Genomic DNA, 11,983 nt, shown 5'->3' on the forward strand with positions numbered 1-11,983 from the left:
TTTTTTTAGTAGATTGCTGTCATTTAAAAGGTCATGCATTTTTTCACAAGAGTTTGTTAAATTATATTTCACACATAAAATGGCTTTCCAAGTCTCAACACTTAATTCTGATTTTTCTGATGTCCACAATTTATTTACTATTAAAAAAAAGCATTCAGTTGCAGCATTAGTTCCTGGTAAGGACAGCGTGCATTCCACAGTTTTTAGTGCATTATTGTATGGAATATGGTTTGTTTAAAAATAATGAAATATTTGTCATCATTTGTTCTCTATTGTAATTTTTACTGATACTGAAGATTTAAAGTTTTCCTTAGCAATATATTGTTTTAATAATGATACCTATTTAAAAGGACCATTTTTGGAAATATTACTATATGGGAAATTTTGAGTACTATGATCGAATGATTTTGCACATCATTCCAATCAAGTTCTTGTTTTAATGTAACCCAATGAAAATGTTCAATATCATTGTAATGTACCATCCTCTCTTCTAAATGATTTATGCAGTTACTATAGAACTTTTTAACGTGATTCATGATATCTGCACGATTTATTGCACCGGGTTCTTCTAGCTGGCTTATACTATTACGGATAGTTAACGGAAGAACATTATTTTCTCACCGTTCTTGACACTTAAATTTTAAATTATTAACTTCATTTGTTACTTTGATTACGGAAATTTTGTCACCTTCAATAAGTTTCATAGAATTTTGAAAAAGAGCTGCTTGATTGTGTACAAACTCTAGCCAAATTTTTGAAGATTCTTTTTCAAAAAACTCTTCTAAAATTCTAGGACATTTATCCTGTGATAGAAAGTAGGATTTCAAAGAATTGTGTATTTTCAAGATTCTTTCGACAGTTTGCAAAAGAGCTAACCAGCGCATTTTTTACTGTATCCAAGTATTTTCTGATAGTCAACTTCCGCAGTTTCACAAAATTCTTTAAGCATTTCAATGTGTACAGTGTATATATAGAAATAAGAATATATTTTAATAACAATATTTCCATGTCTACGGGCAACAAATCAGCAGCTGTTTGAATGGCGTTATGTATTATGCATACTCCCTTCCCGTTCTCCCACCATTCCTTAGCTTGTCGTGCATTCTTTCCAAAAATCGGGACTTTTTTAAAACGCCGTGGGACGCGGGAAAAATTGTTAAAAATCCGCACGTCTGGTCATCTTACCTTAGGATGACACCTAAAAACAACAATAGTCTTTAATAATCCTCTCCATCCTTGAGGGAAGGGACTAACAAGGACTGAGAGAAACGACGGGAAAACGGTATTTTAACAGATTGTGTCATGTGGAACCAGGGTGGGATGGGAGAAATCTCTGATTCTGTAGAAAGCAGATGAGGAAGAAATGGGAAGGCTCTCCAAACAACTGTTAAATCAGAGCGTCCACCAGCTCTGCCCGCCCTTCATGGGAAGTTACTACCAACTACATGGGACTCTAAAATGTAGATGCTTTCAGATCAAGTTGTTCATTTGGGTTCTTCTGCAGTAGATACATATGAGCAGAGGAAAATATGAGAGGGCAGGATTAAGGAAATTCCAGTCTTACTAAGGCAAGTCATCTTAGGCACATACTGAATGTCCATGAGTCTCATTTTCCACATTAGTCAAATGAGAATAATGGTAATTACCTAGGAAGGTGGCTGTGAAGTTGCGAGGTGATGTATGTGAAGCATCTCACACACTGAGACAGTGCCTGGTAAACGTTGTTGTGAGTTGCTGTCAAGTTGGCTCTGGCTCCTAGTGACCACTATGTCCAACAAAAGGAAATGCTGCTCAGTCCTGCATCCTCCTGATCATTATTGTTATAGCGCTGCCCATTGGGATGGCCATGGGCCCTGCTATCTCGTCTCTTCTACTTTACCAGCCAGAAGGCCCCTTTCCAGCGACTTGCCTTTCAGAATGACATGTCCAAAATACATGTCTATTAAAGTTAACATTAAATAGGTGAAAGATAGAATAGTACTTGTTATTTTGAGATTCTTCCACCTCAGTACAAACAAACTAACACCCATAAAATGATGTTAGTCCCTCAAGGAGATAATTTTATTTGATGAAGAAGGAAGACAATTGTTAAGACTGACGCCAGTGAATGAAGTTTTATCCACAGTAAAGTTAATATGGATATATCAGAAAATAAATAAATAATACATACCAAAATCAAGAAGCTAGGATCTGTATTTACCTCTGACCTTTACTATTTGTTCTAGAAAGCTGGCCTAGTTAAATACTGGGTTTAAAGGCTCAAACTTTTTAAACAGGGGGCCAGTTCACTGTCCCTCAGACCATTGGAGGGCCGGACTATAGTTTTTAAAAAAAACTATGAACAAATTCGTGTGCACACTGCACATATCTTATTGTGAAGTAAAAAAACAAATGGGCAAAAACACCCGCAGGCCGGATAAATGTCCTCAGTGGGCCACATGTGGCCCATGGGCCATAGTTTGAGGACCCCTGGTTTAGACCTATCCTAAAGCATACCTGATTAGACATAGCCCAGCTAGATAATTTCTAGGGGGTCTGATCTCACATTGAGTTGAAGAGAACTCAACAAAACTCCAAAACATAAGAGTATTTTTAGAATAACTTACTAATTTGAGTCCTTCTAGACGGGGAACATACAAAGATTAGCATCATTTAGGTAGACTGTATTTGAAGCTAGCATGTATCAAAAGATTACTGTGTGCTTGGCTTAACAATAATTGCAGTATTACATTTATTCATCACAGTAACTCTTTGTAGTAGGTATTGTGATTGCCCTTTTTGTCAATCAAATAACATAGGTACAGTTTTAAAAGTTTTTCTTCTATCACATAGCTAGGAAGGGGTAGCCAAGCATTCACTTAAATTCAGACCAGTCTGATTCCAGGGATTATCTTGTCTTGCATTGTAGAAAAACTAATATATTTTCCTATACGATGAAACTGAGGCCTAAAGAATATATAAAGGGATATAATTGTAAAATTAAATAGTGGAATGAATAGATTCCACCACACTCTCTAGTAATACATCTGGGTAGAGGGAAGATAGAAATCTTGAAGAATTACAAAGAGAATGTTAAAGTAAACAAAAGAAAAGCTTACAGAGACTCAAATTATATAGACCATTATGTAAGTTATGTCAAAATTCATTTTTTAAAAGAAGAAGGAAAATATGTCACAAAATGTATTTAGAGATGTATATATAATAACTTTTTCCTTCATATTTTGCATTGGTTTCCAAATTTTTTCCCAGGAACATAGCATTCTTTTCTTGGAAGCGACTTTTTGAAATAAATAATATTAAATAGTACTAACATTTTGCATAGCGATGAAAAAAAGCTATGGGAATCACTGTTCCCATTCATTATAAAAATGGAAAACATCAATAGGTCTTTTTAAACTAAGAATAAATTAAATTTAATGAATTAACAATAATCTTTAAGCATATTGACAATGTGTGTGAAATGAGCAAGTAAAAGGTTGATGTAAGTTCTCAAGGATTTCAGTAAATACAGGCTTCTAGCTTGGGTTTAAAAGGTCCTGATGGTGCAGTGGACTAAGCTGCTGATCACAAGGTCGGTGGTTCAATGACACCACAAGAGAAAGATGAAGCTGCCTGCCACCACATCCCCTGACAGTCCTGGAAATGCCAAGGAGTGGTTCTACTTTGCCCCGTGGGAATTCACTGTAAGTCAGATTCAACTCAATGGCAGTTGGCTTTTGGTTTGCTTCCCTTTGGTCAGGTGGACATCATAAGAAAAACAGACCTTTACAAGTCACATGATGACAAAATGCCACCACCGAGAGAATAAAAGCAGCCTAACCCAGCACTGAAATTTATGTTTCCATGTGGTAAAACCTCACCGACCACCCTTATGCCCAGTATCACAGATTCGGGGGATGCTCGGTAAGTAATATTTGACAAGGAAGACTGCATATTTAGGTTATTTGGAAGTAGGAAGTAGAAATACTAAAACAGCAATTATGCTAGAAATCAATTTTTAAAACCAGTTCAGAATGCACCTTTCCTAAGTGACTTTATATAACACACTTAACTGAATTATAATTTATCAATAAAGCGACTTCTCTTTTTAATAATATAGTTTTTATAATTTGAGGTATGTTCTAATTTCTTAAGAAAAGGTCTAGTTTTTAAATCAGTCATAAAAATCTATATAGGATCTCCCAACACAACTGCTGAAGCCAAAGTGGGTAAACAAGTAAATGTGGTGAAGAAAGCTGATGGTGCCCGGCTATCAAAAGAGATAGTGACTGGGGTCTTAAAGGCTTGAAGATAAACAAGCGGCCATCTAGCTCAGAAACAACAAAGCCCACATGGAAGAACACACCAGCCTGTGTGATCGAGTGGTCCCAAAGGGATCAGTTATCAGGCATCAAAGAACAAAAAATCATATCATTGACTGCATACCTCCATGACAGGATCGCTGAAGACAAATGGGTGCATAAGCAAATGTGGCGAAGAAAGCTGATGGTGCCCAGCAATCAAAAGAGATAGTGTCTGGGGTCTTAAAGGCTTGGAGGTGAACAAGCGGCAATCTGGCTCAGAAGCAAAAAAGCCCACATGGAAGAAGCACACCAGCCAGTGCGATCACAAGGTGCCAAAGGGACCAGTTATAAGGCATCATGCAAAAAAAAAAAAGATATATATGTGTATATGTATATGTGTGTGTATGTAGGTGTGTGTGTATATATATATATATATATATATATATATATATATATATATATATATATTGAAAGAAGGGGGAAGTGCAGAGTGGAGACCCAAGGCCCAAGTGTCGGCCACTGGAGATCCCCTCATAGAGGGGTTTAGGAGAGGAGATGGGTCAGTCAGGGTGCGAGGTAGTACCGATGAAGAACACAGCTTTCCCCCAGATCCTGGATGCTTCCTCTCCCCAACTACCATCATCCGAATTCTACCTTGCAGGGCTGCATAGGGCAGAGGTTGTACACTGGTACATATGGGGGCTGGAGGCACATGGAATCTAGGGTGGATGATACCTTCAGGACCAAGGGTGTGAGGGGCGGTGCTGGGAGAGTGGTGGTTGAGTGGGTTGGAAATGGGGAACTGATTACAAGGATCCACATGTGATCTCCTCCCTGAGAGATGGACGGCAGAGAAGGGGGGGAAGGGAGACTCCGGATAGGGCAAGATATGACAAAATAACAATGTATAAATTACCAAGGGCATATGAGGGAGAGGGGAGCGGGGAGGGAGGGGGAAAAAAAAAGGACCTGATACAAAGGGTTTAAGTGGAGAGCAAATGCTTTGAGAATGATTGGGGCAGGGAGTGTGCGGATATGCTTCATACCATTGATGTATGTATGTGTATGGATTGTGATAAGAGTTGTATGAGCCCCTAATAAAATGTAAAAAAAGAAAATGATTAGGGCAAAGAATGTACAGATGTGCTCTACACAATTGATGTATGTATATGTATGGATTGTGATAAGAGTTGTATGAGCCCCTAATAAAATGTTTAAAAAATCTATATAGGAAACGAATGAAAATCCTAAAAGAAAACGGGCAATGGTTATAAAAAAGATGTTCCCAAGGTGAAAAACAAAGAGACAATTAACAAACAAAAAAATACATAAACTTACAGGTAATTGAGGATATACAAATCAAAACCCTAGAGATGCCATTTTTAATCTGACACATAAACAAAAATTTAAAATATCCATGCATTAAAAGGTGATCCATTAATTACTGAAGAATATTCTTTAAGAAGACTATATGACACAATTTAGTAGATTAAAAATGTACATACCAATTGACAAATATTTACACTGTTAGAGATTAGTCTTAGAGTGTTATAAACAATATAATGCTAAGGTCAGACATTGCAACACCGCCTATACAGCAAACAAAACCAAAAACATCAACAGCAAAATAGACAGCTCCCTACTTATAAACGACCAAAATATTTTTCAGGAAGTTAACAGTACAATAAGTGATGGGACATACTATATAGATAGATATAAATAGATAGCTGTTATTTGACCATGTCTATAAATTTATATTATAAAACGCCCATTTTTGTAAAGGCAGAAAAAAGTCTTAGTTTCACCTGATTCTTGTAAGTAATGCTTAACAATGGAAGAAACTCCTTGGGGTGCCACAAAGTTCATATCTCCATCTTTCACCACCATTCCTTTGACAGGGGAAGTCAGAGGCTTCAGGACACCATGAGCTAGCAGTTCATCATAAAAACTGAAATGAATTGATACATACATAATGCAAACACATACTATGATTAGTTCAAAAATACTGTATTCTCCCCCAATAATTTTGGGGGGTTGTAAATTTAACTCATAACCAGCCATCTTTCTATGATGAACCCAATGTGTATTTTGTGTGAAATAAAACCACAATTCAATTGAAGAACAAGAGTCTTTTAAGCATCATAGACAGTAGCAAAAGGTCTATTTCCCCATGTTTTTCATAATTAAAGTCAATACAAATAAACATACTAGCATAGCAGTTTACTCAGGCCAGTATGTATTGCTACTACCATCAATGTTGATATATAGCGACTACATTAAAAGAAGCAGCATTAAACATATTGGAAATGGATAAACTGTATCTATTCGTATCCTACAACTAGCAAGACCTGGTCCATTCCTCTCAAGGAACTCACCTCTGGTGTACTTTGGCATAATGAGGAGTGCAGGTGATGTACTGGGCCCCCAAGTCAGCCGTGCAATGTGGATTATGCGGGCTCTCGGTCGTACTCATTCTTCCCCCTTCAAGTAATCCAAAGGAAAACGCCTTAGTGCATTAAAATGAGCTATTCACAATGAACATGACTCACCTTACATTACCCCCAAATTACTTACAAATGAAGTAGAATGCTCATGTTTTTTTATTTCATGATTTTAATCATCTGAAATTATCATGAGGTGACTATCAGAATTTGGTCACTGTAAGAGATTTGGGGCAGGTTAGGGAAAAGCGTGTGCATACTCAGCATTGTTCAAAACTGCATTTGGTGTGTGCGTTTAATAAATAAAAGAAAAAGTATGAAATAACATAAAATGATGAATGGCATTTCTCAGAAAGAGTTAATTAGTTTTCTTTCACTGTATAATATAGATACCTTGCCTGGCTTTTCAAAGTTCTCCTTAAACTACTTCAATTTTATGACCTCTGTTAGGACCTGTTTCACTCAAAAAGCAAAGCTTAAAACCCTCACTGCCATCTCGTCAATTATAACTCATAGCAATCGATACTGAATCACCCTTTGGAGTTTTAACATCTGTACGTCTTGAAGAGGTCAGGGAGCTTCATCTTGCTCCGAGGAGTGGCTAGTGGTTTGAACTGCTTACCTTGTAGTTAGCTGCCCAACAGGAGTAACTATAACATCTAGACTTCTTCTATTTCCCCTAACTGAAAAAAAAAAAATTCCAAAGGGGGTAAATAGTTTATGAAAAAAAATGGGGGTAGGATAGTGAAATTAGCAGTTCAGCTGTTTGCTATACAGAAGCCATTAAAGAGGCTCAGTGACAGTGGCAGTATCACCCCCAGCGCAGGGAGAGGGGCAACCCCCAGCTCCTGGGCTGAGAATTATACCAAGCCACCACCGCTTTGAACTGTGTTATTTTGGGCGCGTGTGTTACTTGGCATGATCTGGTAGGTGAATTCTGGGGTCTGCGAATGCTACAAGGGTTTCCATAGAACGTAATGGTAAATTTCCTCTATGCTTTACTACACTTCTGCTCATGAAAGGTTTCATAGAACGCTCTAGTATCAGTCAGTCAGACAGCAGGGAAGTCTGCATTGGCTCCTTGGAACCAGTTCTTTGGAAGTTTGGGTCCAGGGGGCGCTTAGGTCCTTTTCCATCTGGAGAGAGCAGCAGAAGCGCAGGGTTAAGATGAAAGCCCAGTTCTTAAGGAAGGCCGGCTCAACCAGGCTTGGCAAAGAGACCACGCCGCCCGGGATCACTCTGGAAAATGCGAGCTGCATTGCTCGCTCCGCTGCGGCCTCCGGTCACGTGAGGAGGTGGCCCTGCGCCCGTTCCAAGGGCTGGCGGCTCCTTTCATTTTCTCCCGTGAATTCGGGCCTCCTTCCACTCACTTCCTTGTCTCTGCTGCATGCGGGCCTCCCTGACCCCTGCTTGGGCCCGGCGACGACCCACCTGAGTCCTCAGCCTGGTCCCACACAGAGAGCTGCAAAGGCCGGGACGCCTCCCTCCTCAGGAGAGCGGCGCACACGCTTCCGGTCAGCCCGGCGCCCACGACCAGCACCCGCGCCATGGCCGCGTCTCCGCGGAAGCCAAGCAACCACCGCGCTGCGCGCTCAGAGCCTGCGCTGGTCGGACGCAAGAGCAGTTCCGGCGCCGGCCTGCAGAGGGCAGAGTGGGACCCGTCCGGAGCCCCCGAGTGCCTGAAGCTGGGGATGAGCTCAGACAGCGCTGTAAAGGCGATTTGGAAGACATTAAGTCAGGTTGTACTGTCCTATCGTTTGATCTCCCTTTCGACCCACTTTAAAGCGGTTTCCGTTCTGCATTTTAAGAGAAGGGGAAATACACAGGGATGAAGCCCCTGGTGAATCCTCTCTGACCAAGGGCCCAGGGACGAGAATATCCTGGGGATCATTCAGAATGCATTAGAAAGTGGATTGTTTGCAGATAGATTAAAATGCAGCACTTTATCATTTGGTCTCCCGTATGATCCATTAAATTGGTTCTAGATATTTTTGTTTTCTTTTGCTTTCTTTTCGATTGAGGTTTTAACTTTGTTGGAGGGTTATTTATTTAGTGTTTATTTGCTTTTAAATGTTGTACTGTCTATGAAATTCACGATGGGTACATCTATAGAGACAGTAACTGGAGTTATGGCAAGGGAGGTTGGATGAAATGGGTAGCTAATACCAAGGAGTACAAGAATGAGCAAACTGTTCTAAAACCTTGGTGCCTGGTGCACAAGTCATCTTGATGTGATCGAACAATTGATTTGCATGATATGTGAATTATGCACCAATAAAAATGTTGAAAAAATTGATCAGTGAAAGTGATCTCAGGGGCTGTGGAGAAGCTGAACTGGGTCCAGGCCTGGTTTCCATAGCAAACGCTATTGGGCCTGCCCCCAGTCGTGAGAGCCTGTGAGAGCTTGCCTTGCCACAGATTGAGATTGACTAATGCAAAATCCACCTACAAGGAGAAGGGTCAGTGCTTGTCCAGACCTCTGCTACCTTAATACTCTCGGTGTCAAAGTACCAGTGATTTCGAAACATAGGCCTTAAGGGGCACTATTCATAGGTAAAATAGACATTTTGGAATCAGGGAGAGATGCTTCCTCACATCTAGTTCTAGAACTTTGCATAAGTTTTTTAACCCTCTTGAACCTCAATTTTTTAAATATGTGAAATTGGAACAATGTACAAAATTGTGACAAAGATATTTCATTCAACAATAAATTGTAGCTCAGTCTTCTCTTCAAAAATGATTCAACTTATGTCTAGCCTGGTGATGTAGTGGGTTATGCTATGTCAGCGGTTCCACCATCAGCATCGCAGCCTTTCCAGTCTGAGAATCTACCATCTGCACTGCAGGGTAAAAATGGGCTTTCTGCTCCCCAAAGATTTACAGCCTTGGAGACCCAAAGGGTCAGTTCAACTTAGTCAGATAGGGTTGCTGCGAGTCAAAATCATCTCCATGGCTAAGAGTTTGGGTGGTGTTTGGTATCTCCTTCCATCTTCCTTATTCAATATCCAACTTTCACATGCAAATGAAGTAACTGAAAATCACATGACTTCAGCCAGGGGCACTTTAATCTTCCTCAAACTAACCTCCTTGCTTTTCAATATTCTGAAGTGGCTTGTGTAACACATTTATCCAAGGTAAAGCGTTTGATTGTAGATGCAAACAAGACAAAATCCTTGTTAATGTCAATCTTTTCTTCGTTTTTCTTTTTTTGTAATTAACTAGATGCCATCATTTATTAGAATTTCAGTTTTTCAATCATTTTATTGGGGGCTCGTACAACTCTTATCACAATCTATATACACATCCATGTATCAAGCACATTTGTACATTTGTTGCCGTCATCATTCTAAAAACATTTGCTTTCTACTTGAGTCCTTGGTATCAGCTCCTCGGTTTTTTTTAAAATCATTTTATTAGGGGCTCATACAACTCCTATTACAATCCATATATACATCAATTGTGTAAAGCACATTTATATATTCGTTGCCCTCATCATTCTCAAAACATTTGCTCATCACCCAAGCCCCTGGCATCAGGTCTTTTCTCCATTTTTCATGTTGTGATCTATCGGTTCCATTGTGAGGATTTGGGTTTCCTTTACATTGAATTGTAAGCCATGTTGAAGGCTTCGATCCTGGATCTTCATTGGCAACTGCTACAAGTTCTCCTTACCTTCAGAAAGCAAAGCTGTGTCATGTGCATATCTCAGGTTGTTAATAAGCTTTCCTCCAGTCTTGCTGTTGCATTCTTCTTCGTGCAATCTAGCTTCTTGGATGATTGCTCAGCATGCAGATTCAGTAAGTATGGTGAGAAGATACAACCCTACATGCACCTTACCTAGTTTTAAGCCATGCGGTTTCCCCTTGTTCTGTTTACACACTGCTTCTTGATCCGTGTACAAGTCCGTAGGAGCAAGTGTTATCCATGCTTCTGAAGATTATCCATAGTTAGTTATGGCCCACACAGTCGAATGCTTTGACATAGGCAGTAAAGCACAAGTAAACATCTTTTTGGTATTCTCTGTTTTGAGCCAAGATCCATCTGACATCAGCAATGATATTCCATATCCTCTTTGGAACCTGCCCTGAACCTCCGGCAACTCGTTGTCAATGTTATGCTACAACTGTTGTTGCATGATCCTCAGCAAAATTTTACAATGCATTTTGATTGCATCTTTGATCAATTCCATACAGTGGAAATTGGTAGCAATCTTCAATTTCTTTCTCTTTGGCGTTAGTTGTTGGGGTATACATTTGAATAATAGTCATTTAAACTGGTCTTCCTTATAAAGTTATGAATGTTATCCTTTCAGTGAAAGCACTGTATTCCATATTCTTTGGGCAATGAATGTGACATCATTCCTTTTTAATTTGTTATTCCCAGTATAGTAGACCATACTATACTGTCCCATTCAAATGACCAATACCAGTCCATTCAGCTACTAATACTTAGAGTATCTTTCTCCAGGAGACTCTAGTCTTGACAACTTCCAGTTTTTCTAGATTCATACTTTGTACATTTCAATTTTGTATTATTAATGGAGGTTAACAGCTGTTGGTTGTCATTTTGATTCATGCTACATCAGTAAATGAGGTCAGAGTGTTTTATTCCACCCATCTGAGTAAAGTCAACTCTACTACGAGGAGCAGCTGTCTCCCGGTTTTATTCTAAGTGCTTTCCCGCCTAAGGGGCTCATCTTGCAACACTTATACCACAAAGTGTACCCGTGTTAGTCATAAGATCTTCGAAGGCCAACAGTTTTAGAAGTAGATTCCCAGATCCTTCTCCGTAGTCGATATTAGTCTGTAAGCTCAGCTGAGCCTCTTTCACCAGAGGCGATCCTCCTGGTTTTTACAATACCCATGACAAAACCTTCAGCACCCAAAATAATATGGAGGTCAAAACAGCACACCTAATAGCGTTCTGTCCTATTAGCCTGTTTTCTTGTCTTCAGTTCTCTTAACAGTTCCAGAAGTTATTTGGGGTTATTTTTTTCTGGTTTATTAATTGTGTCTTTGATGTCTTTCTCCCACTATAATATAAGCATTAAGAAGGCAGAAATATCATATTCTATACAGTATAACTGACATACTATATTAAACTATTCAATATTAGAATTATCAGAAACTATGAAGTATCACAGACTGCCTAAGAAATCTTATGAGGATAATATATATGCAAACAGAATATTTAGGCTGGGTGGTAATTTAGTTGGAAGATTTCATTATTACACATCCAGCGAGTGCTATTTTATAGCGT

At 39.3% G+C, this 11,983-nt stretch overlaps 1 protein-coding gene across 1 annotated transcript in view; it reads right to left on the minus strand.

Annotated features, from left to right (window-relative positions):
• RNLS (renalase, FAD dependent amine oxidase) overlaps window positions 1-8,312 on the minus strand; it is a 399,075-nt gene extending 390,763 nt beyond the window's left edge. Inside the window, exons 1-3 of the mRNA XM_075533739.1 lie at window positions 8,156-8,312; window positions 6,659-6,764; window positions 6,089-6,231 (exon numbers count right to left, since the gene is read on the minus strand). Of these exons, the coding sequence (XP_075389854.1) occupies window positions 6,089-6,231; window positions 6,659-6,764; window positions 8,156-8,273 (367 nt within the window). The 5' untranslated portion in view covers window positions 8,274-8,312. The remainder of the gene's footprint in view (window positions 1-6,088; window positions 6,232-6,658; window positions 6,765-8,155) is intronic.
• Between the last annotated feature and the right edge of the window lie 3,671 nt (window positions 8,313-11,983).

This window comes from Tenrec ecaudatus, chromosome 16, assembly GCF_050624435.1.
Source record: "Tenrec ecaudatus isolate mTenEca1 chromosome 16, mTenEca1.hap1, whole genome shotgun sequence".
Taxonomy (NCBI): Eukaryota; Metazoa; Chordata; class Mammalia; order Afrosoricida; family Tenrecidae; genus Tenrec; species Tenrec ecaudatus.